Here is a 26,819-nt window from a genome sequence, read left to right as displayed (position 1 = left end):
TTTACTAAAATTGAGACTGTACTCACAAGAACAATTTCCAATTAAGCAAGTAAAAATGCATCTGCTGCAATTATTCTCTTCCCTTCCTTCACCCCCACTTTCCAATTTCCTTTAATAAGAAACAACAGTGGAGTTTCTTTTCAGAGCCTTAAAATAAAACCCCCCAAAAAAGGGATCCTGCTTGCTTTAGAGTTGTTTGAAAAAGGGAAAAAAATGCATAAAGAACCACGTGCTTATGTTCTGGCCAAGTTATTAGCCTCTGAGAACAAGAGCTAGAGGAGAGGACTGTTAACTCCATCGTCTCAGGCAGAATGAGCTCTTTCCCTGTTGGCTTGCGCTGCCTGGAAAGCATCTCGCGCCCTCCGAGAGGCCAGCCTGCTGGAGAACTGCAGGAATCTGCAACAAAAACGATGACAGCCTGAAATACACCCCGGTGCCAACCTCCACATTTGTCTGTCACCTCAGACCCTGACTAGTTGACAGAGCAGCAGAATTTCAACTCCAACAGACTCGAATGTGTTTCTGGGCAGAGAAGCAGAGCTAAAGAGGGAAGAGATTTTTTTAAAGAGTATTGAGTATTTACCAAACTTTTATTTCCTGGCCGTGTGCAAAGAGGGGATCCAACTCCAATTTTGTATCAAGGCTCTGAGTCCAGTCACATACCTGAAGGTAAATTTTAATACATTTACTGTATTATCTAATTGCATTTGTTATACTAATTTGCATGATCTGATGAAGATGTCTAATATTTTTTTTCCTAGTACAAAGCCATTTATTTACCAAAAAAAAATAAAAAAATAAAAAAACAAACCACCACAAACCTTTTGTGTGATTTACAGAAAAGCTACTTAATAGGAAAGTTTAACCGTCATATTCATGTTTCCTTTTCTTTTCCAAGATGAAATAGTAAGTAGTAATAAATGATGGTTTTTAATGTAAACCACGAATACAAATGTAGAACTGTTGTCGGCCTGATTAGCATTCAGATCTTGGTGAAGTCTGAATCCAGAATGGGTTTTATAGAAATATTTAACTAAATATATTAAATCATAAGGGAAATATGTTTAAAAAAATAAATTTTCAAATCAAAGTGTTTTCCGTGTTTAAATTACCTAAAATTATCTTATCACCATCATTGTCCTAGTCTGTACCTAACAGCAATGTAGAAGTGGAACATTTTGCTTTTCCAAAAGATTAGGAAAATTATACTACTATAATCTTTGATTATGTTTTAGTTATTATAACCATTATTCCTTTCCTAACTCCCTTTTGTACTTTTATTACTAATTGTTGTCTCCTTCTACCATTTCTTAAGATGCACACGCAGAAAATTTCTCTAATTCCTAATGATGTCTTATTTGGGGAGGGAAAGGGGAGACAGAGAAACTAAAGAGCTAAGGAGATTATAACAACTCCTATACTGTAAGGTACTATCATTTCTGGTTCTACCAAAATAAAACAATAATGCAAGTCATGCTCACTCATTCCTCCTAGATATTAGAGGTCCCCCTGCAGGAGAAAACCATGCTTTCAGCTGCAGACTGATGCTGTTAATACTCTAACCAAGAAGTATTGCGGAAAGAGTATCTCTTTCACTGCCTTCAATCTACAAAGAGGTTAAGTATGTCACCTTGGCATTGTATCTGAGCTTTTCCCTGGCCCATGGCCTAAGTACACTGAATAGAAATGTTCCCTCAATCCAACTAAGCAGAAATATTTTAAAAATCCCCCCCTTTCTCTAGGATACCAACTTTTTTTTCAGTTCAGAGCTTATTCACCGAAACTTTGATGGTAATGACTATTGTTAACTATGACTATTTAAAAGAAAAGGGCACCCCTCTTAGGAAAGATTTAAGTTTTTATTTCTGTTCATTCAACAACATCTAGCAAAGCAGTACCGTCTGTTTCATCCAGTTACCATCCAGTCAACTAATGCTGCTCTCCACAGTTTTGAAAAGAATATGTACATGTTATTAATGAATCATGCTTTTTTTTTTCTTTTATGGAATTTCTGTACAGCCATTCAGAAATTACTGAGACTTCCTTTCCAGGTCTTTTGGGATTCAATTCCCAATACTTTCCCATGGGCAGCTCCACTTATCAACTACATAAAAATTAAAGGTGATGACAGAAAGGAAGTGAACGGCCATGTATCTAGACAATGCCCAACCATTATTCATTTCATTTCCCTTTGACAGCTTGTCATTTTTACTCCATTAATTTGTAACCATAGATCAGCATTGCTGTTTTAGTTAAGTTTAGCACAACGTCCAGAACATGTTAGGGATCTTTTTTCCACCAAGAGGAACAAAAACAACTACTGTTGAAAGATTTCAGGTGCCCTTTTCCCCTCACATATCCTTCTGGAACAACTTTCAGTGAAGGAGAAGGGGGCCCATAAACCCAAGAGAACTTCCCCAGTAGGCTTGGCAGTCCAAGAGATGCCAGAGAAACCGGGGTCTCGTTCATATGACCTACAGGGCCTCTTCCACCAAAGGCTGAGCTTGCTGTGGTAGTGCCAGCTGGGGCCAGCCTGGTTTTTGTCTTGGGTATCAGAATATGGACAGAACAGAGCGTGTGGTCTTGAGTGTAAGGAGATGGTGTAAGAAAGTGAGTGAGATCATGAGCTACTGGAAACATCCAGATCTGGTTTATATCTGGACTTTACCAGGCTCTGTGACTTTGGGCAAATGACTCTTTGAGCCTCAGTCGCAGAAATGAGAATCATAAAATTAGGTGCCACCTCAGAAATTTGTGGTGATATTAAGTCAAGAAAACAGCTATCCCTGGTGCATATGAAGTAATCAATCAATCACAGCTAATATGAAAACACTACCCTACTGATATGTCCCAACTAGAACTCTGTAAGAAGGGAATACGCTGTAGGTTTTCCCTCAAGGCCTTAGTTTATCCATCTATTAAGCAAGTAGTGGTAATAATACCCTCAGATGTGGCTGTCGGTGGAATTAAATGAGATGGTTTTTGGTATTTATTTATTTATTTGTTTATTTATGAGAGACACAGAGAGAGAGGCAGAGACATAGGCAGAGGGAGAAACAGGTCCTGTGGGGAGCCTGATGAGGGACTTGATCCCAGGATCCTGTAATCATGACCTGAGCCAAAGTCAGACGCTTACCACTGAGCCACCTCGGTGCCCACATGAGATGTTTTTTAAATACCAAGTATAGCATCTGACAGAGTGGCATGCCATAAGAAAGTATTTGGTTATGCACTGGAAATTATTTTTCTGGTAACAAATTTGGGGATCAGGAGTAAATATTCTTTGAATTGTCTTTTTTTATCCAAAGAAATGGAAAAATACATCTGACTCTACTCTGCTCCCCAGGGGGCCTCAACATGAGGTATTTATTACTGTGAGTCTTTTACTCCTTCATCAATTAGTTGCCTCTTAATGGCCAAGTCAGATGAAACCAAAGGGAGTTTTCTGTCTCAGATTGCCATTAAGAGAGAGAGGACGAAATGCTGCTTTGCAGTCAATTCTGTTTTATTGGCCTAGTTGGACAGGGGAGAAGGTCCCCAGCATTTCTCCTTTCTTATCTTTTCTAAAGGCAAGAATAGGGGTTTTGACTTGCTTTGGGAGTATTTTTTTCCTTTCTAACTGAAATTCAAATGAAAGGGTTTGGGCTTTGTTTTTTGTTTTTGTAAACCTCTCCCCTACTCTCCTGGCATTGAAATGTCAGCTGCTTTTTCTGGCTACATGTAGCAGGAGCAGCCTGTCGTCATAGCAATGAAAGGGTATAGAGAGACTCGAGTTTCATGACCCACTCTGTGAAATAACTCTTAGTCTGCTCTAAAATCCTTCTTTAGAAATGAAGTCTCCAGTCCTGGCTTGTTTCCTTCCTATTATGCAACCAACTTATGTACACCAACTGCAGTAGCTAAATGTTTCCTTTAGAGATTCAATGAATAGATGTTAAGAAAATGAACAGAAAGCTACTAAAACAGTGACCAGTTTACTCGGGAGTGCAGGGGGAAAACAACTGAGAAGGCAAAGAAAGAAAGATAGAAATAACCTCCCTTCATAGCACATACAGCACAACCCAGAATAAATCCTTTCTCAAAGTTCCCACTGGCTCCTCCCATCTTCACCATGCACCGCAGTGTCGTGGTTATCCAGGGGGATTCTGGGGCAGGCTGCCTGGACTCACATCCTGGAACTCTCTCGGTTCTCTCTCGGTTTTTGTCTTACCCACTCCTTGCCTCTGTCCTCTCATATGTAAAATAGAGATAGTAATAGTCATAAAACTGTTATGGGAATTGAGTGAGACAGTGCATATAAGGCTCTTATTACAGTATCTGACCAGTGGCCAACGTGGACTATTAGGCTTGCCAGGCCTCAATTTCCCCTATTTGTTAAATGAGGATAACAGCTAATTCATAAGATCATTGTAGGATTAACGGAAATAATGTGTGTAAGTGCTAATAAGTAGTAGTTCTTTTAATACCGTTCATCATTATGTCTAACTTTGATGGAAATAGCTTTTTTTGAATTTGGAATATCCCAGTGAGTGAACTAATGAATACAGTCCTCGGAATTATCATGGTATAAATGTGAACCACTGAATTTCAAAAAAGAGAAGAAATAGGGTTTTTACATTTTTAAAGAATAAAGAAAATTCTCATCTTGGTTAATGATAAAAAGTTATCTTATCTTTCATTAAGATGCTTTATGTGAAAATTTGTTTTAGTTTCTTCAGTGTTGTCCATGCCATGCAATTATGTAACTAATTAACCTTATGTCTCAAACTCATGTATTCAATGTTCTGTACCTGAAAAATGCCAGAGATGCTGCAGGAGGAGCGGGGCTGTGCTCTGGTGGCTCTTACTGCGTAGTTAGGGAGATTGTTATTAAACAGATCATCACATTAATAAAAAGTGCTTATGCCCAAACACAAGGTGACCTCGATTACAAAGCCATCTTTATTTTTCTAATGAAAAGATCCTCAGCCAAAGTCTTTGGCTAACCTATGCACAAATGGATAGTTTATTGTAATGTGTACTCAGGATGCCTAAGATCGACTCACTGAATCGATCAGTGAGGGATAGCAATAAAGAAGTTTCCAAAGAATTTTTACACATTAAAGTAGACTTACAGGATCCCGGGAGTCAGGCTAAGATTGCCTTTTGCACTAACCTCAAGGCAGCTGAGTTCCTAGAGGAATGAATGTCACTCTGCCTGTTTCAAGAACTTGTCAATGGGCTGTAAGTAGTAAGGAAATTTAATTTCTCTTTTGTCTTTGTTTCCCACATCACAAGGACTTACTTGAAACCACCTGAGTCTATAAAGTGTGGTTTTTCTGAAACTGTGCAATTCCAACACTTGAGATAATGAAGGCGTATCTCAAGAATAATTACTAAATCTGCTTGAAATATCTTCATCTCCGTTTTTATTGTCAAGATGACCATCTTGGGGTACCTGGGTGGCTCAGTGGTTGAGCATCTGCCTTCGGCTCAGGTCATGATCTGAGGATCCTGGGATCCAGTTCCACATCAGGCTCCCCACAGGGAGCCTGCTTCTCCCTCTGCCTATGTCTCTGCCTCTCTCGCTCTCTCTCTCTCTCATGAATAAATAAATAAAATCTTAAAAAAAAAAAGATGACCATCTTAAGCATGACAAAAATAAGTATTGCTTGGAATCATTTTAGGCTGTTTTCTTGAAATGAAATTTTATTTTTTTTTTATTTTATTGTTCAAAATTGTTCAAAATTATTTTATTGTTCAAAATTAAGTCATTGAGACAATGGTCTTTAATGTGAGAGATTTCAGAAGCACTAGAATATAAGGCAAGCCGCTCCTTTTCATAGCATAATTTTGGGGGCTGAAAAATTCACAGTATATTTGAATATGTATTATATAAAATTATATACTAAAGTAAATGTTAAGAGGGCAAAGCACCTTTGTTCTAAGAAAGTATATAAGGAGTCTGATCCCTGCCGAAGGTCAGTGATGGCTTTGATTTGAAGCTAAATCAATGTTACTCTCTGGTGTGTGTGTGTGTGTGTGTGTGTGTGTGTGTGTGTGTGTGTTGGGTGGTGGTGGTTGGGGTGAGTCGGTGCTGGCAAGAGAATTCTGAGTGTCACACATTGTACAAAGACCCTGTAGCAGGTGGGATCATGGGCTCTTTGAGGAACATTGAGAGCAAAGAGCAGAACAATGGGAGATGCAAATCCTAAGCAACTCTCCCCACAATGCCCTCTTCTTTGAGCACGAAGTGTTTATCCTCTGCTTGATTCACGTTTAATGTGTATCTTTAACATCTCTATCAAATGCTGGTTAGACTCAGTGCCCCAACTGGCATTAACCATGTTTATCCCTCACTCAGCCTCACATGGTAGTAGGTTCAGTTAGGAAGAATGACAGCCAGTTGAAGGTCAGAGTTCCAGAAGGTCTGTATCCTTCACAGGACTGGGACACCTTGATGTCAGATGGTGACTCAGCTGAGAACTCAAAATAGAAGAGCATCTTTTTTAATCCTTCAGGGTAACTGTAAAGTCAAGCTACAGAGCTCTCCCAAGAGACTCATTAACACTTTAAAAGCCCTGAAACATCACTGTTAACTCTGGATCAGGTAACAATAAGCATACATCAACTGAAATGTGACTAAAAGGTTGCCTCTCTAATAACAAAGCCTTTGGCTATCACGTAAAGACAGAGTGAAGGAAAATGGTCTGTTTGAGTTTGATTATGAAATACTTATGATAATCATTTTGTTGACTGCATTTCTCTGAAAGGAAATTTTTCCATAGTTATAATAATTACTAAAAATAGCAGCCTACAGTCTTCCTCTGATATAAATGAATTCAGCAGAGGATATACCTAACCTTATTTAGAAGCATGGAAGTACATGGTCAAGAAATGATATGCCAATAGTAAGAAGAAAAATAAAATAGAGCAAACAGTCAGTGCAAATTTCTCTTTTTTCTAGGGTATATGGTGTATCTTTCTCAGTTTGTTGGACTTTAGACAAGGTGAGATGAACAGAGCAATAGTCGTAACCTGCGTTGAAAACCAAAAACATTAAAGGAAGGTTTGTTTAGTTTCCTTGGCCTAGAAGGAAGGGGGAGGACTTGTAAGTTTGGCTGAGGCTGCCTCTGAAGGAGCCAACATCTAAGGGGAGAGGGGGCAGTTCAGCTGCCTGGGGGACTCCAGGCAACAAGACGGAAATCCACTTCAAACAATAACTGCCAGCACTAAAATTTCCAAGGAGTTATTTACGTAGCCAATAGAAGAGCTGGAAAACAAAAGACTCCAAGCCTGTTCCTCCCTTTAGAGGAATGGGTAACTCTGTTTGCTCTAGTTCAGTGGTCAGACAGCTTGTTAATGCTTAAAAGAGAAGGGAGATAAAAAGAGAGAAGAGGTATAGTGACCTAAGAAGTGCCCAGTGGAGCGAGATGGTTAGAATAAGTAGATTAAAGCGACAAGAGGACACGCAGAACTCCAAAAATAAAAATCCTCTTTTTAAGTTTAAATTAGTGCTTCAAATTAATAAAGTGAACAAATGTCCTACGAAACTTCAGAAACTGAAAAGAAATCCAATACAAAAGTCTACTCTGACCCAATCGAATTCTAATTTAGTCTTCCAGAAAATATCCTAGAAACTGAAATGCAACCAATTACAAATAAGGACTCAAAATGAATCAGAGTACCCAAAATATATTCTGGTAGTTTGTCTAAGTCCACTCCTAAATCTGGATCGATAATGATGCTCTAAGGAGTGAAATGTGTGGGAAATATCAGAAAGGGAGACAGAACGTAAAGACTGCTAACTCTGGGAAACGAACTAGGGGTGGTAGAAGGGGAGGAGGGCGGGGGGTGGGAGTGAATGGGTGACGGGCACTGGGGGTTATTCTGTATGTTAGTAAATTGAACACCAATAAAAAATAAATTAAAAAAAAAAAAGGAGTGCCAAACTTTAGGCTCTCTTCCCTTCTCTACGATACAGAAATTTCAGGAGAGAGAGAGAGAGAGACCAAAAGTCAGAGGGTTCCTTTCAGAAACGTTTCCTACCAAAGCAACATCCAAACCATATTTAGGTATTACATGCACGGCTTTCCACCCTCCATCTGAAGGACGAGCCACTGGTCATAGAGGCCAGAGTGGACGTAGCTCCATCAATCAGGGGTGGCTGACACAGGCATAGCTTATTTTGCCTGCCTTTCAGTCCAATCCCTTTGGGCTCAGCTGGGCTCCCTTCCCAGCTAGAGGAAAGGATATCCAGGCCCCTTTCCTTGTTTTTCCAGGGACAGAGCTTGTAGACCTGCTGAGAAATCTAATTACAACCTCCTTTCATGCTAAAATCCAATTACAACCTCTCCCAGGGTGAAAGCCAATCCTTTTGATAAAAAGGAAGCCAAACAAAGAGGCTTCAGGCAGGGGGTGTGCCTGTGTTCGGCCTTCCCTTAGGCAACTATGCAGAAAGGTTGCAGTGACCTTCTCCTGCCTTGAGTAGGAACAGTGGCCATAACCTATTACTACTCCCATCCTCATAAGAAGGAAAAATATTTTCATATCTGATGCTGGAGTTTCTGGGGATTTTTTCAAGCATCCATTAGCTGGGCAAAGCAAATTTTGAGCCACTCTCCACACACACGTTTTAGATTGACCAAGATGACTTTTTTTTAAATCAAATTTGGAATATGTTAAACAAGAAAAAAGTGAGTTATTAAATCCAATATCCTTCTATACTCTATTCCTGACATCTTTGATGTCCTGTGCACCCATTCAGCTACCCATTCATTTGAGGATAATGAATTCATTTGAGGAAACTGCAGTGTTCCTTGAAAAAGGGTCACCCCAAATTCTTGAAACCTAAATAAGATAAACAGAGACAGTTCTCAAAATAGCCATTTATGGAAACAACATGTTTTCCGAATACCTGGCATAAGTGTATAGTTGCTGAAACAATAAAATTCTAACCACATTCTAATCAAATATCTATCACTTCTACATAACCACTGTAGTCATAGAATATGTATAAAATCCAGATTTGCAGTTTAGCAAAAAAAAAAAAAATGGACAAAATTTTTAGAAAGAGCATCCAGTTATCTTTTTTTTTTTAAGATTTATTTACTTATTTATTTATTTGTGATAGACACACACAGAGAGAGAGAGGCAGAGACACAGGAGGAGGGAGAAGCAGGCTCCATGCAAGGAGCCCGACATGGGACTCGATCCCAGGACTCCAGTATTGCGCTCTGGGCCAAAGGCAGGCACTAAGCCACTGAGCCACTGGGGACCCCCAACATCCAGTTATCTAATAAGTTTTTAATTGGATATGAAGCAGAACATTTTTGTTGTTTTTTTTATAGGATAAAGTTTACCCTAGGTTCAAAAAAGGTGTGTTACACCCATAAAGTTAATATAAATATATAAATAAGAATAAGATCAACCATTTAATGACTCTCAAATACCTCCAAAAGCAAAACATTTTTACATACTTGACTCAACTTCCATTACCTAATCATCTATATAATATGATAGCGACCCAGTCACAAAGATGACTGAAATTTACAAAAGTCAGAAGAATTGACCCTGATTGTAGGTCAATGAAAACCTGTAACTAGTTTTAAGACACCGTGTTTGCTCAGGTCTTCATGCTCTCTTAGCCCACTGGAATCATTTTTAACTCCTAAGCCATTAGTTCAGAGGGTTTCCTCAACCTTTTATTGGGAACCAAACAACTCTGAACGAACTCTAAATTCATGCAGCATTCTATTGGAATTCAGTAGAATCAAATATATAGGTAAAGGAAGATACTAGAAGCTTTTGTTTTAAACTGGGAAGACTTCCGGTTTAAACCTTGGTACTCCCAGTGATCTTGCATTTAATAGCTTCTTAGATAGGTATGGAGGTATGGGAGGAGTATGGCATTAGCTCACTGACAAAAGAAAAGAAAATAACAACAACAGCTGATTGATGTTGCTTTGTAATCTGAAAACAATTTAAAATGATTTCAAAAGCAAATGCTTTCTTATAATTTGAAAAATACTCTGGTAGGAACATTGAAGTTTACTATAGTCTGAGCTGTGGATATGATTAACTTCTTTTCTTTTCCCAAAAGGTGACAGACAAAAATCTAGCCCATACCTATTCTATATTTGGTTCTTTGGTTTTTTTTTTTTTTTTTTTTTTTGTATATTTCTTTATTGGAGTTCGATTTGCCAACATATGGTATAACACCCAGTGCCTGTCACCCAATCACCCCATCCCCCCGCCCCCAAATCCTCTGTATTGGATGGTGGCCACAATAAGGTCTCCTGATGTAGTCATGGCTGGAGGTAGCTGACTTACCTCACACTTCCCAGCATCTTGATAACAGGGCTAATAATGCCTAGAGATCCATAGCATAGTTATTGAATATGGTATGTACATTTTAGTGCCATGAAACTATCAAAAATAGTCCTTGTCCAAAAAGAATTAGCAGATTCCCTTATACAGTATCATTCATCCAGAGTACAACTTTGTTTTAATGTGGCTCATTAGACCACTCTTGATTAGGCAAATCTCCACGTGTTCAGTAGTTTTAGAACAGTTTACAATGTTTAGTCAGACTGAGCTAATGAGTTGGATTTCCTTTGGTATAGACTGCAAAATGGAGGGGAGAGAAACAGAGACAGTAATTTACTTCCTGAGGTTCCAGATTAATCTTGGTGTCATAACATTCTAGAGAGTGCATGAAAAGCAAAATGAGAAAGTGAAAAAAGCCATGTTCTAACACAAAATACTCCCATAGTTTGCCCATATTTCTTTCTAAAATTCTTCAGTTCACCCTTCAGATCTTATGATTAAATCAGCAAAATCATCTTTATTGAGTGCTAATCCATATTTGAATACCTTGTAGCTTTGGATTCTCTCCAAAGTGAGGACTGCTGTGTCCCATTGAAAAAGAAAAATGTCAGGCAGCCCCTGTAGCTCAGCGGTTTAGCGCCACTTTCGGCCCAGGGCGGGATCCTGGAGACCCAGGATGGAGTCCCACATCAGGCTCCTTGCATGGGGCCTGCTTGTGTCTCTGCCTCTGTGTGTGTGTGTGTGTCTCTCACGAATAAATAAATAAAATCTTTAAAAAAGAAATTAATTAAATTAAATTAAATTTAAAAAGAAAAATGTGCCCCAGCTAAGGCAATACAGAAGAGGAAAAACTCTTTCCTCTATCCTTTTAGGTTCAGTTTTTGGGGCCTGCAAATTAAACTGACAAAAGACAGGTTAACAGGACGAAAAGGTTTATTCATATACATGCAGGAACTGGCTCCTTGAATGGTTAAAGTTTAAGGCTTGCATATCTAACTTAGTAGGGGAAAGGAAGGACTAGGGAAAGAAACAGCTTCTGTGGAAAGGACAAAAGATTTCTTTAGGAAAGATAAATGGGCTTTTAAAGCAAACGAGATAAGAGATTTTGTGAAAATGTTTATTTATTCAAGTACAGTGGTCTTTCTTCTTTAGAGCTACAAAATTCCTGAAGAGGAATTTATGGTAGGTTTACTCTCAGTCTCTCTCCTGGGAGTAGAAGGTACCCTGGGAGTAGAAGAGGGAATTTATGGCATTTCTTATTTCTCAGAAGGTTCTGCTTTTAGTCCAATAAGGAAGGCTCCAAGAAGACTTCTTTCTGCATCTGTTGAATCTCAAATATCCTCTGCTTAAAATAACCTTCATACCAACTCAAGGGGTCCAAGTGGGTCCCCACAGCAACTATTAGACAGACCTGAAACAGGGCAGCACTGGGGAACAGGAGGCAGCTTCATTGGCAGAGGATCTGAAAATATTCAAATCCATGTATCCTAAATTTTGAATCAAGTGTTGTTTGGTCAAGGTTCCAGCAAGAAAATGATAGATGCCAGGCAGAAAAAATTGAATTTGGGGATTTGAGATAATGTATTAAAGGATTATCTATCAAGCTCTGGGCAGGGTATAGAGAAGCCCCAAAATCCTCTGAGAATAGGCTAATAAGTAAGCTTGTACATTCCAGGGGAGAGAGGATTTTCCAAACTCAGACAGAAAACACTGCCTAGAGAGGGTCACTGGGGGGAGCTATGGCCTCTAGGAGAGGGCCACAGTCACAGAGAGGGAGCTAAGAAAATATATACCCTGATTTTACACTCTTCCCTCAAATTTCTCCTGCAGTGTACCCCACTGGCTGAACCCAACAGAAACCATCAGGCAAGAGAGCCTGAAGATGCAATTCACACAGACTCTGGGACAGCTCAGGTTGGAGAGTAGATGTGGTATGGATCTGGAATAGATGGAAGGTTTCTAGATACTCAGTAGGGGTGGGGGAGTAAATCTTTTCCCAGTATGGGAGAAGTAGAATTAACAGCTGTAGACCAGCTGCGTCCTCTCCTTGCTTTAAAGAATCTTCTGGAGCTTCCCCTTGGAAGGCATAAATATGCCTAGGTTTTTCACCCTGTTTTCAAAGAACTGCTCAAACCTCAGCTGTAAAATTCATTAGGGTTATTGTATATCTGCTTCTTTTAGAGAAGGCGGGTAATGTGTAACAATGCACTACTAGGAAAAGCAGTTGTTCTCCCTGCTAATATATAATAATAATAATATTATATAATAATATAATATAACAATAGTGTTGGCCCTCACCAAGGCACATGAGAGGCTTCAACCATGTGCTGAACCCTGGAGGGATTTCTGCTGGAGTAAGTCTTTTCATTAGTGGTTCACACAGGAACTACTCATCAAAGCCCACCATTGTTCCCCAGCAGATCCAACACCATGAGAATGAGGCTACTTGGAACTGTTCTTAGGTATGATTTGCTGTTTTTCTTAATCCTGGAAGAGAACGACCCCAGTGAATAGTCCTTGGTACATTCACAGCGCTGAAAGCACTTGAAATTCCTCTCCCAACTGGCAGAGCTCAACAACAGACTTACTCTATTGACAAAAGAGAGACAATTTCCATTGAATCCAAAGAGGTTTTCTATTGTGCTGGTAGAGTTTAACTAATAAGGGAAATTCAAAGAACAGTCAGAGCAGAAAGCTAAGAACCTGGCATTCAGGGGAAAGAAATTCCAGGGAGGTAGGGAATGAAATAAATTAGGAGATGTAGAGAAAAGAGCTAAAGGCAAAGAAAGAATAGGAGTAATATATCTGATCATATCATGGGCTAGGCTTCAAAAGTTGAATTGTCATGCCGTTAATATCATGAAGCAAATCATTCAGGTATTATTATGTCCCACAACATAACAAATGCCACAGGTCTTCAGGCAAGCCATACTCAGGGGTAGATTCAGAATTTGTAAACCAAAAGTTTACTGTATGTATGGGGCCTTCTTTTTTTAAATAGAAAAATCAAAATTAGGTACAGGGCTTTGTAAGGAATGAGGAGCTCTAAAGCTTAAGCTTCTTAGCTTTGTAGTACATCTACCTCTGACTATACTCAAGTATCTGTTGCCCCAAAGAATATGCAAAAAGATGGGAGAAGAAAAAAATAAATGTAAATATGAGAAAACCCTGCAGACACAGAAAAAGAGGAAATAAAAGAACAGATACCACATTATGATTTGAACAAAAAAAAAAAAACATATAGGGCCAAAATAATTTTTCACACTATACCATTCTCACATAGTTCCAAAAGAAAAGCATTTTTACTATCCTTGATTCAACTTTAGTTACCTAATCATCTATATAATATGATAGGAACCAGTGGGATCATAGCATGAGATTTACAAAAATCAGAAGAATTGACCTTGTCTATAGGTCAGTGAAAACCTGTAACTGACTTTAAGACACCATGTTTGCAGGGTGCCTGGTTGGCTCATTCGATGGACCATGTGACTTTTGATCTTGGCGTTTGAGTTTGAGCCCCATGTTGGGGATAGAGATTGCCCAAAAATAAAATCTTAAAAAAAATAAAAATAAAAAGGCACCATGTTTGCTCAGATCTTCATACTCTTTTAGTCCATTGTAATCATTTTTAACACAGGCAGTAGTGGAAATTTTCAGAAGGGCTGGCAAATGCCTGAGGGAAAGAACAGAACATTGCCTTCATGGGTCCATCCTATAGAGTTGTGAAATGAGACTCAATGAGATTAGTGAATGGCAAGTCATACAATCAGATGAGGAACCCTGAGAGGAATAATGAAGAGGTGTGGAAACATGGCTATTGCACAGTCTTGCCTAAGATAAGCCTGTGGGATCCTCTAAATATAATTAAAGTAATCCTGTAATTACACATTATAGAAGAGGGAGAATGTACTAATTTCTCCCAAGATGGAGAGACAGAACAATATTTGAGAATGTTCCTGAAAAACAATTCTTTTTGAAATCTTGCATGCTCCTCATTCATGACTGGGCACAGTGGCACAGAACTCAGGAAGCTCTCACTGAATGGATACTCTATGAACTGGAAGTGAGGCTATAGGTAGGAATATGCAGATGGTTCATAGATGAAGTGCTTAGCATAGTACCTGGCATATAGTAAAATCTCAAAAAATACAAGCCATTATATTACCTATTATATATGTTAATGATAAAAACTTACTTTTTCAATAAAACTATAGTTGGATGAAGGTAAGTCAAAACTCTAAAGCTTCTTATGAGCGAAACTCCAGAGTCTTAGACCATCATGTCTATCTAATCATTTGAGCAAGTAACTAAAGCCAGTCCAGATTGAAGTGGCAGAGAATTTTAGACCTCTCAATAGGAGAAGCAGCAAAGAATCTACAGCCATCTGTACTCTCCTATAAGTTTATGTGTGTTAAATAAGAAATGTTACAAATTGTCTCAAGACAGCTACCCAAGCAAGTTGGAATAGAGTTGATTTTTGGGGATGTTTTGGTTCTTAAAGGGGAGACCTGTTTCTGTCATGCCAAATGTTTCATCTGGATGTTTGTTTTGATGCTATGTGGGCTGGCCAGTAGAAGAACTTCAGGCATTTGAAATTTCAAATCCTGGGTTTCTCTCAAAAGACCATTCCTAGCAAATGCAGTCTAGCTCTCATCTTTTAAAACTCCTGATGAGGTTCTCCCAAAAGTTTGGGAACGAGACACTCTAACAGAAGGAAAAGGCTCTCCTCAAAGTTCCCCACCATCTCTCATCTCTAACCTCTCGAGACCCATGAAAAGAAAGAGTGGTACAAAGGAAAGAAAGAACTTAAGAACTCAAAAGAGATGAATTAAAGTCTCTATGAAGTATTAATTATTGGACTGAGTAAGCCATTTTTGCTTTATGAATGTTTCAAAGAAATGATATCTTTCATTTCATTTTTGCAGGTGAAATCACACATGATTATATAATCATATTTGAGTCTCAAAATAACGCTAGAAGATAAATAGAAAAGGTACTATAATTTTTCCTGTTTTGTAGATGAAGAAACCAGTGACTTGACAAAAAGTCTCTTGGCTGGCAAAGACAGTTCAGTTCTGGAACTCAGATCTTCCAACCCTGTTCCAAATGTTCTTTAAGCTATGCTGATGCCTCTGAATAGACTCATCCATTTGGGTAAAATAACATGATCTAATTTCACATCAACACTCCATATTTAAGTCTTCAGACTATTAACTTTGCATTCAAAAATTTGTCTCATTTCTTCATTTTTCACCAAGAGTTTTATTTGTTCTTTTTATGAAAAGAACAATCTGCATTTTGTAGAGCACACACACCAGATTTGAATGTCTCAAAATATATGACTTTTTACTTACCCAAGATTAAATGGTATTCATCATGCTTAGAAAGGACATCATGGGTTTCATTTTCAAAGTACTTTGCAAGCATCAGCTAATTAAGGCTCCCTGTCATCGACACTTGTTTTCAAAATATCTCTCATTTCCCAGGAAAGTTCTCCACTCTGTCTTATTTATACAAATCAGCACATTTGTTCAGGTCTTAAAATAAGATAAAGGCTGTGAAATTATTTTGATCAGTGTGTGGCAATACAATTAGCTCAGTGAAGCAGAAATGCCCAGTGACTGGTCTGAAGGACAAAGTGGAACACAGCACGAGAACTCAAGGCCTTCTACATTCTGAACACTGGATTTTTCCACAAGGTCCAGTCTTTAAAAGTATAGCACAGTCATCTGCTTTATAAGTGAAAGCTTGAGGTAGTTTCCTACTTGGGTCATTCTAAATGACACAGTCCTATTCTGTCTTTAAATTTTGTTTTTTATTTCAAGATGGAAATAAACATGAGACCCCTAAAAAATAGTTCCATCCTGGACACACTAAATAATCAGGGAACAAACAGGAAATATTGGGTTGACTTTTTCAGACGAATCACCTGCACGATTGGTCACAAACACTATACTTCTTTCAAGCCTTAGAATGTCTTCCTACAGCTATGCCAGGATTCTCAGCATTGTAGTAGCCCCTTTGGGCTAAGACCAATGTGAAGATACCTCTTCCCTGAGACTAGAAAAGCATTAGTCCAGGAATATCCTTATCTCCTAAGTATGGATTAGATGCATATAGAAAACTAGAATTTAAATGTGTGGAATAGAAGACAAGTCTGTTTGAGTTTGTTTTTAATGAGTGAACTAAATGTAAAAATGTTCTAGAACTAGGACTCCTGGGCACCTTGAGATCACCAAGGGGAAGAAGACATGGAAGGATGGAGGGGGAAAAAAGTAAAGGAACACTAAAGATTCATTTTCTTTGAAACACACTTAAAACAGGACAAAAATGACTACAACAATGACAATGATGAGATGCACCAAGCAGAGCGACAGAAATAATAATCAATTACATGTGTATATTACTTCAGAGTTTGCAAAGAGCTTCTTCATCTCAGTGGCTCCCTTTGACATTGCAAGAAATTGTTATTTTCATCCTGTACGTGAAGTTTGGAAAGATGAAGTAATTTGCTCAAAGTAGTATTTAGTACTTGGCAGAGCCAAGGGGCTCAAAGCCAGGATCTCTGATTTCTAGTTTGCAGCCTGTTCTGCAGCCATGAGAGAATCTTGGACTCAGAGTCCAAAGCACTGCACTCTAATCCTTGCTCACCTCTTTTTTTTTAATTTTTTTTTTTTATTTATTTATGATAGTCATACAGAGAGAGAGAGAGAGAGAGAGAGAGGCAGAGACATAGGCAGAGGGAGAAGCAGGCCCCATGCACCGGGAGCCCGACGTGGGACTCGATCCCGGGTCTCCAGGATCGCGCCCTGGGCCAAAGGCAGGCACCAAACCGCTGGGCCACCCAGGGATCCCCCTTGCTCACCTCTTAAGCCTTGCACATGTAGCCAAGTACTTTAGATTCTTCAGGTTTCGATTTCTTTCCATTGGATCAAATGAGACTGTATACAAAAAATAATTTTATAACTGTGAAATGTTACATACATGTAAAAAAGATATAGCTAAGTGCAACTTAATTCCTGAGGTTTGCCTCAACATATCCTTATTGTCAAGCTTCCTCCCTTCTCTCTAAAAGAACAAAAAAACCCCTCTCCTCTTCAACGTGTAACCTTCCACCTGTGCTTTAATATTACAACAGCAGATACTTATCAGGTTCTGTTGTCTCACTTCATATTCATCATCATTGTATGGATAAACACTGAGCATCAAAAAAACTAAATAATTTATCCAAAATTCTGCAAATTAAGTAGTAGATCCCAGAAGTCCTGTATCAGAGCTTTTGTCTTTAACCACTGCACTATTGCCTTCACAACGACTCAGGCAACTTCTCTGTTTCTATTAATGCATAACAATCTCAGTTATCTATTAATGCATACAATCCACCCCAAAATTAAATGCTTAAAATCAATCCCCTTATTTGCGCATGAGTCTGCAGTCTGAAGTAGGCTCACTTGGGTAGTTCTTCTGGTGATTTTTGTCTGGAGTCACTCATGTGGCTCCAGCAAGCTGGGAGCTCAGCTGTGGTTGAACCATCCCAGATAGTCTTCCATCTTCCACGGTTCTATGTGGCCACTTATAATTCAGCGGTCCAAACTAGCCTCTAGTCCAAATTTTCTTACAGCACATGAATGGCCTTCATAGGAAGACAAATCCCAATATGCAAGTGCTTACTAAGCTTCTGCTGGCATCATGCTTGATAATGTGCCATTAACCAAAACAAGTCAGAAGACCAAGGCCAAAATCACAAGGTATAAAGCCCAAAAGTTATAGCTTATTAGGGGTTATCATTGTTTACCACATCTCCTCTTTATCTTCTCACTCATTACTTATGCTTTCCCTTCAGCATAGAAAATGCTTTAATGACCATATTTAAATAAAAATAAAAATTACCTGTGACCACATGCTCCTCCTTAACTCCTCCTTAGCTCTTACCTTCCTTTCAGAGGCAACCATCTTAAGTGAATGGTCTACATTCATTGTGTTCGTTCCTTATTCTACTCCCCAGTCATTGCAGACTGGCCTACACCAACACTATTGCACCATACCTAGTTTCCCTTAACTCTCCAGCAACCTCTGTATTTCCAAAGGCAATGGATAATTCATTGGCCTTGTTTACTTTGACCTGTCTGTGACATTGAACATTTTATTTTTCTTATGTGACTCTCCTTTCTCTCATCCTTTGTATCTTTAGCTTTTCTCATCCTCTAATGGCACCTCCTGGTCTTCACTCACCAGGGTTGTGGCTCCTGCTCTCTACTCTACTCATTGTATGGCTTCTCATGCTAATAGCATCCAAAACTATAGCTTTAGCCCAACTCTATGTTTACCTCTAGACCTATTTATTGAAGTATGTCTCTTCTCAAATGAAATTAGTTTAAAACTAATTTGTCGTCTTTGTTCTAAAACCATATCAGCCTGCTATAATCCCTTATCTTGGTGGATGAATGCCAGCATTAACCCTGTTGCCCAAATTAGAAATGTGTCAAGCCAAGACTTTTCCTTTTCTTCTTCCCATAGTATCCAACTGGTCATTAACTCTTATCTGTTCTGACTTTAAATAGTTTTCAGAACTATCCAGTGGTAAATGTTTAACAACCAGCTTTTGGCAGGATGGTGGGGGCAATAGGGGCTCTTGAGTGGCACCATCTAATTTCAAATGCCTTTTTTTAAAAAATATTTTTTTAAAGATTTTATTTATTTATGATAGAGAGAGAGAGAGAGAGAGAGAGAGAGACGCAGAGACACAGGCAGAGGGAGAGGCAGGCTCCATGCCAGGAGTCCAACGCAGGACTCCATCCCGAGGCTCCAGGATGGCGCCTTGGGCCAAAGGCAGGCGCCAAACCGCTGAGCCACCAGGGATCCCCTCAAATACCTTTTATTTCTATTTATGTTGCACACATCACACTATATTAAATCATTGATTTACCTGACTTCCTCCTTTTTAACTCTTCAGACAGGAACTATGAGGCTTGTGCTTAGGTAGTGTCTAGTAAGTGCTTAATAAATAAATAAAAGAGTGAACAAGTGATGCACACGCTGGCCAACTTGACATATGTTTCTTCTTGATCCATTCAGCTGCAATAAATTTAAGAAAACAAAAGGAATTTGTGAGATCCTATGATCAAGTTAAAGGGAAATATTTTCTCAAAGTTAGTTAGCTATGCTTATTGCTATTAAAAACTAAAATCAAAGGAAATTAGTCTTGCAACCCAGAATACTTTTGATGATTCTTGCTTCCTCCTTATGTTGCTACCATTTATAATAAAATGTGGTAACAGTCTCTTTGCCTAATGTCATTGTTATTTATGATAAATGTAGGAAAGATTCCTGAAATTAACTTTGGTAAATGTGTGGGCAAAAAGACTATAAATGTTCCATTGGAAAATTATATTGACCTCAATGCAAAACTTGTATTATTTTCTAAGGCTCTGAGTTGTTTATTTAATAATTACAATTTGACTTTTATGGAAGAAGAAATAAAAAAGGATAAAAATGTATTGAGTATCTCCTAGGTATCAGGCATTTTTACAACTATTATTTCCTCTAATCTCCACAAAACTGAATTAGATATTGTATTAGTCAAGGTTTTCCAGAGAAAGATAGGTGGTGGTGGGTGGGGGAAAAGAGAGATGATTTATTATAAGGAATTAGCTCAGGCAGTTATGGATGCTGATAACTTCCATGATCTTCCTTCTGCAAGCTAGAGACCTAGGGAATATGTTGGTCTTACAAAATTCTCCAGTCTTCGTCCAAAAGTCAGAGCACCACAAGCACTAATGGAGTATGTCCCAGTCTGAGGGCAGGAGAAGACTAATATCCCAGCTCAAACAGTGAGACTGAGAGAACAAATTTTTCCTTACTCCACCTTCTTGTTCTAGTCACACCCTCAAAAAATTAGTTGAAGCCAATCCTCACTGGGAAGAGCAACCTGTTTTACACCACAGTCTACCAATTCAGATGCTAATCTCCCCTGGAAACATCCTCACAGGTATACTAGGTAATAATGTTTAACCAGATATCTGGGCATCCTGCAGCCCAGTCCTGTTGTCGCATAAAATTAACCGTCACAGATGTTATCCCAATTCTAGGTGGGGAATCTGAGGCTCAGAGGGTTAAGTAATTTGCCAAAGATTACATAGCCAGCAACTGCTAGACCAAATTCAAATACATGTCTTACTAACCCCAGAGCACCATTCTTCTACTAAACTAGTAGCTCTCAACTGGAGCAGTTTTATCCTTCAGGAGATACTTGGCAATATCTGGAGACATTTTTGATTTTCATAACTGGTGGGGGGAATGGGAGACTTGCTATGACATCTAATGGGTAGAAGTCAGGGATGTTGTTACATATCCTACATGCATTAGAATGCTAAACATCCTACATACGACAATGAATTGCCCACCCCAAAATGTTAATAGTGCCAAGAAAATGAAACCCGCACTAAACTATACTATTTTATATTTTTACGGTTTTCCAAAACTGTACTATCCTACTAGCAGTAGAATCATAATAATAGGCTGATCTAAAATATATATGACTGTAGTTCCATATCTAATAAACACTGGTTAAATGAATAAATGTTAAATTTTGAATATAGAGGAAGGAAACTGCATTTTTCAATGACTTTTTTACATTAGCATTCACTGAGAGAATAAAATATTTTAAATTATTATCAATAATAGAGAAGGAAAATAGATACCACTTATGTGCTTGAAGCATTAAATACCATGATATAAAATGTTTCATTCTGATACAATAAAATCATACAATATATTTTCACTGGGTCTAGTAGTTTAAAGAAAAAAGATAACAGCAGTTCGTGGTTCATGAGATTCATAGAATTATCTCCAGCTTTAGAATTGTAAAATATTAGAGCTAAAGGATCATTAAGGTCATCTGCTTCATCGTTCATCATGTAAAAACTGTATCTAAGAAAGGATAAGTGACCTGTCCAAGGACTTTGGCCACCGAAGGACAGTGTTAGAGCCAGAATTCAGCTCTCCTGACACTTATATGCTTTTTTCATTCCAAAGTGTTTTTCAATATCCCTGAAGTGTTAGAATGTAGGATGTGGGGGTGTTGCTACATATTTTTATTTAAACATGCTCTTCATTCAAAGGAAATTGAATTTCTATGTTTTTGCCTTCTTTAGACTATAAAAAACATTATTGAAAGGGACTTTTGATATCAAATAACCCAGCTAACATTCTATGATAAGACTTATTTTTCCTCAACAGAAAAGGAAAATGTTTGCCATGTATGCAAAATCTTAAACCTTAAAATATTGGAACTCTTTATTTAAAAATTCAAAGTAAGTTCTGAATTTTTCCCAATAAGGAGTTTTTTCCTCCTTCCCTACATCTTTGTGTATGAAGTAAATGGAGATCTTTATCTGCACAGGAGCTGGGAAAGCACCAGAACAGAAACCAGGATAGCTGGGTTCAAGGCCAGTTCCCTTTCCTAACAGCTGTCAGACCTCCAGCATGTCCTGTCAATAGCCTTTCTAGCCCTGTTCTTTATCTGCCACATCATGGGGTTATTGCAAAGGTCAAATAAGATAATATTCCATTTTTAAATCTGTTTGGTAAACCCAAGGCACTTTGATAATATAAATTTCCAGTATTTGTTATACACCCTTGCTAGTTCTAAATAATGTTAATTTAAAAATATAAATGGAACACATATTCCACTGTTAGTACTCTGAATTTCTGAAGTTATGTATAGTCATTTTCAGAGGAGTTCCTTAGAGGAATTAAATTTAAGTCTCCAAGATGAATACATGTTATTTTCATTAAAAATGGAATAGGTTAGTTTATTTAAGGTGATACAAGTTCATAGGTGATTTCAGTTTTCCCTCACATTGAATCTTTAATCTCCATTCTTCCAATATACTATTCCCTAGTCCAAGTGGCCCACCCTGTGGGATTTGAATGTTGGGATAGGTGAAAGTGTGTTCTTATTTTTTCTAATATGATAAGGAAGTCTGTTCTAGCAACTATAGGCTCCTTTTTTCAATAAAAACTTTATTTGCTAATGAAATTAAAACCAAAGACCGACCCATAGTAATTCCTATTGTCCTAGAAGTAGTAATAGCAATAGGGATATAAAGCAGATGAAGAAATGAGGTGGATTACACACTGTTCATTAAATGGGGTGGATGAAACATATGCATATATTGCCACTTCCTGCCAAAATTCCAGTATAATGATAGGAAAGGAAAAATAATAATATAAACTCACAATGACAAAGAAAAAAGAGAGGGTGACAAGAGAAAAGATATAGGCAAATTTTTAGAAGGTAGCAAGCAACTAGAAGAACAGGGAAAGCTTAAATCTAAGGATTTTCAGAGAAGGGTGCCATAAACAGAAGCCAGTTCACACTGCAGAACACAGAAAAGTTTCCAAGATTGGAGATACCAGGTAATTTGGAAATTGAGGCAAGGGTAGAGGCTTAAATTAGGAGGATTGGTTGAAACCTGTTGTATAAACAGAGATGCCAGATTCTTCCTCATGCTGGTATTGCCAGGCCCCCCCATTTCACCCTAAACAGGAAAGGGAGGTAATTCTCTGGTCCTGGGCTTTAGATAGACACCATGGAGGGTGGGATGTGATGTCATACAGAAATCTGGGAACAAAATGAGAGTCAATATATGCCCTGAGAGATTTCCAGTCCCTTCATTCCATCTCACAAAATGTAGCAACCGGGCTTTTATCCCAACCCCTGGAGTAGGAAGTATGATCTTCCCTAGAAAAAAATTATCTTCAAGGATAAAAATCTGACAGTGACATTTAGGGCATCACATCAAAAGTGTCTCCAAGGTGACAAGCCCTGCCTGTGAAATATCCAACTGGCTTTTTAGTGACTTGCTACTAAATATTACCATACAACCAAAGACATTGGCCATCCGAGAAAAGCTTTCAACATAAAAATCAAAGACCAAAGTAAACAAACCAGAAAAATGGATAATATGGAAACAAAATATAGAGTTCAAAGGAAATTTTTTAAATATTCAATATCCTCAAAAACATAAGAGTATATATATCACACTAATGAAAAAAGAAGATAAAATTTAAAAGGGGAACATCAGGAAATAAGAAACTAAGTGTATGAGAAAAATATTTTAAAAATCAATAGTAGAGAAAAAGATAAAATTGAGGAAGTTTCCCAGAATAAAATAAACAAGATGGAAAAAAGGAGCAAAAACTAAGTAAATTAGACAACCAACCTCCAAAGTTTGACATTTAACTATTACAAATTCCAGAAAGAAAATTTTTTAAAAAGACAAAATTATCAAAGAAGGGGAATCTGCTTCTCCCTCTCTTTCTCTGCAGCTCCTCTTGCTTGTGTTCTCTCTCTGTCAAATAAGTAAATAAAATCTTTTTTAAAAATTATCAAAGAATTAGCATGTAAAAATCTCTCAGAACTGAAATATATGAATTTTTAAATTCAATGGGCCTAATGAGGGCCTAAACAAATTAAAAAGTATCCAAACTGGGGTGTTCGGCTGACTTAGAAGAGTATGCAACTTTTGGTTTCTGTTCATGAGTTCAAGCCCTGCATTGGGTGTAGAAATTATTAAAACTAAAAAATATTTTATTATTTGGCAGAGACAGTGAGAGAGCAAAGCACAAGCGAGGGGAGCGGCAGGCAGAGGGAACTGGAGAAGCAGGCTCCCCATTTAGCAGGGAGCCTAATGTGGGGCTGATCCAGGGCTTGTTCGAAGGATCAACCTGAGCCAAAGACTGACTTAACCAACTGAGCCACGCAGGTGCCCTTATTTCCAAAAAAAAAAAAAAAAAAAAAAGGGAGGATCCAAACTAAGACAGAGATTGTAATATTTTAGAATGCTAGGAACAAATATTAAAACTTGAAAAAAAAAAACCTTAGAAGCTTACATAAAGAATAAAAAAAAATTCTCATTTAAAAAATTCTGGGAAAAATCAATTCCTACTAGCAACACTGGAAATTAAAAGAAAATGGAACATGGTTTAAAATTCTGAGAAAAAAAAATTTTGATCTAAAATTCTATGTCCTTCCAAACCATCTATCCAGTGAAGGATAAAAAACTCGTGTTTTCTTGAAATGCAAAGTCTCAAAACTTCTGTCCCCTAGGTATTATTTCTCAGGAAGCTTCTGGAGGATGTGCTCCATGAAAATGAGGGAGAATATCAAAAAAGAAAAACATAGAAACAAGAAGCAAGAACTCAAACACAGGAAAAGAGCAAAGGGAATTCCCAGGGTGGTGGTGACTAGCAATCCCGGGAGGAAAGCAGGGCAGCTAGCTCCCTGGGGTACTTCAGTCATGTGGAACAAGACAGCCAACACCTGGAAGGGACATCTCCAAGGGGAAAATGGGACTTAAGGATTCTTTTATGGGTTTGTGGTTGTTGTTCTGTCTTTGTCATTGTTACCATACTAAAAGGAATTTTTAAATTTTGTTGGAAAATTTGGGAAGAATAAGCATACTTGGAAAAGTACATCAAAAAAGGAGGCAATTTATAGATCCAGACAAAGCAAAATATTGTTCAAGAAATAAATCTAAGTTTGATTCAACACAGGAAATTACTACTTGGCTCAGCTGTGAAGAATATACACATTGTCATAAATGTTAAATAGTGATTGAAATAACAATTGTGATGTAATTATTTTAGGAAGAGAAAGGAGGGGAAGGAGAAGAGTATGTTTGTGCATGTGTGTGCATGCATGTGGTGTGTGTGAAGCAATAGCTGTTACAGTATTAAATCAAAAGAATAATTTTTAACATCAATATATTTTAATACATATTTATTTTAAATATTCATTCAAGCATTTGTTTAGAAATATTGAGGTGACCAGCAGAAGAAATTGCTTACATTATAAGCCTCAAAATATTATTTAAAGCTCTATGGATACACTTATGAATAAAAGATGACAAACATAATTTAAAAGAGTCACCTAACTATTCCTAGGAGATCCAGAGAATCTCTTTTAATGACTGAAAACTCTGTTCCTAATCCCAGTTGGAGGTAGATTGCCAACCTTAGAGATACTCTGCAGGGCAATGCACACTGCCCACTCCTTTTAAGAGAATTCCCAGGAGACTAATTTACTTCACCTCTTTGAGCCTCGCTTGCCTCATATCTCAACTGAAAAAGTTCATTTGGAACAAACTAAACTCATATTCAAAGCGAATAAGTGAAACAGACCAGTGGCAAGTGCCAGCATTTCTCATAGAGGATAGTCTCTACTAAGATCCAGTCAGGAAGACCATTTGTTGCTAAGAGGCCCAGTGGTTCAAGAAAAATTGAAAATCTGGGTTTTTACATGAACACTTTGGACTTTAAAATGCTAGCTTGAAATACACAGTTGCCTACCAAACCAAACCCATCTGCGGCCACCACCCACCCCCAAATTGCCAGTGTGATACCTCTAAATAAGATGAACACTGATGACTGCTCTAGGCAAGACTAGGTCTTATTCCTAAAACTCTGCATTGAATGTATGGGTTTCTCCACCACCAAAGAAGTGGGTTGTTTTATCCCTTTCTGACACACTATATTACTTCACTTTGTCACTTTTATCTTCACTGTGAACACTGACAAATCTTAACACACAAATCTGCATAGCGCCTTTATTTAAGGAAACACAGGCATAAACAGAGGTAGGTTCAACCAAACACAGCTGGGCCAGAGAATCAAGGAGTCATTCTTACAGAGACACAATTGGGTAAAAACTGTCATTAATCCATCTTTCCAGACATGTTAGTGCACAAAGACAATAATCTCCTTTAAGTACAAAGGCAATATCAAGCTGAATATTTGCTAGGAAGATTATCTTTTACTCTTTCAAAAGGAAACTTTTACCCACCACTGCTAATTATCTTCTTGGTTTACAGGCCTAGAAAACATGAAGACTGTGCTTTTTTTCCTATACATTTTGGGAACTGCAGCTGCAATCCCGGTAAATATCCTTTTTTTTCCTGTTGTTATATCTCTCCTTCTTGACATTTAATTTAGACATCTTCTATTTAAAAAGAGAATGTGTGCACGTAGTGCATATATAGTGGTTTGAAATTCTCTTTTTTAATATTTTTCTTTCCCAAATAGGGAATGAATGACTAGAAAAATTGAAATAAAATACATTTGAAAGGAATTCTTTTAGAACTAGCAGGTTCTCCAAGATACAGTAAATCGAAAGCTGAAAATGTTGATTATCAGTTACTAGGAAGGGGATATGCCAGGGCCCAAATGTCAAGAGAATGAGAAGAAATAAATTTTCCTATGGAACTTCATCACTTAGTATGAGAAACCTAAGAAATTAGTATAAGAAGTCTTGAGAGTGAATACCCATAGTCTTCAGCAGCATTTTCTTCAAGTTCAAATATAAACTCAGTTCTGAGTCTGTAATAAAACAAGAACCAATGGTTAGGGGCAGGAAATGGTATGGTAATCATAAATCAGCTCCTAACTCATCTTTGGGAGTGATAGGGTGAGGGGGTGTCTGAAAACAGACAGAATTAGAACTTTTT

The 26,819-nt window shown here is 37.9% G+C and overlaps 1 protein-coding gene across 10 annotated transcripts in view; it reads left to right on the top strand.

Annotated features, from left to right (window-relative positions):
* Positions 1-26,819, top strand: part of SPARCL1 (SPARC like 1) — a 122,660-nt gene that overhangs the window by 78,291 nt on the left and 17,550 nt on the right. For 3 of the 10 annotated variants that reach the window (XM_035709578.2, XM_035709577.2, XM_035709579.2), the window contains exon 2: positions 26,187-26,251. In XM_035709578.2, the coding sequence (XP_035565471.1) occupies positions 26,198-26,251 (54 nt within the window). In that variant the 5' untranslated portion in view covers positions 26,187-26,197. Of the gene's footprint in view, positions 1-232; positions 670-1,494; positions 1,622-15,241; positions 15,305-26,186; positions 26,252-26,819 lie in introns of those variants that run through there. The other 7 variants (XM_025425320.3, XM_025425317.3, XM_025425316.3 and 4 more) reach the window with 6 other exon arrangements.

The sequence above is a fragment of the Canis lupus genome, chromosome 32, assembly GCF_003254725.2.
Source record: "Canis lupus dingo isolate Sandy chromosome 32, ASM325472v2, whole genome shotgun sequence".
Taxonomy (NCBI): Eukaryota; Metazoa; Chordata; class Mammalia; order Carnivora; family Canidae; genus Canis; species Canis lupus.
The sequence above is the reverse complement of the archived record's forward strand: the minus strand, read 5'-3'. Positions and strand labels throughout refer to the sequence as shown.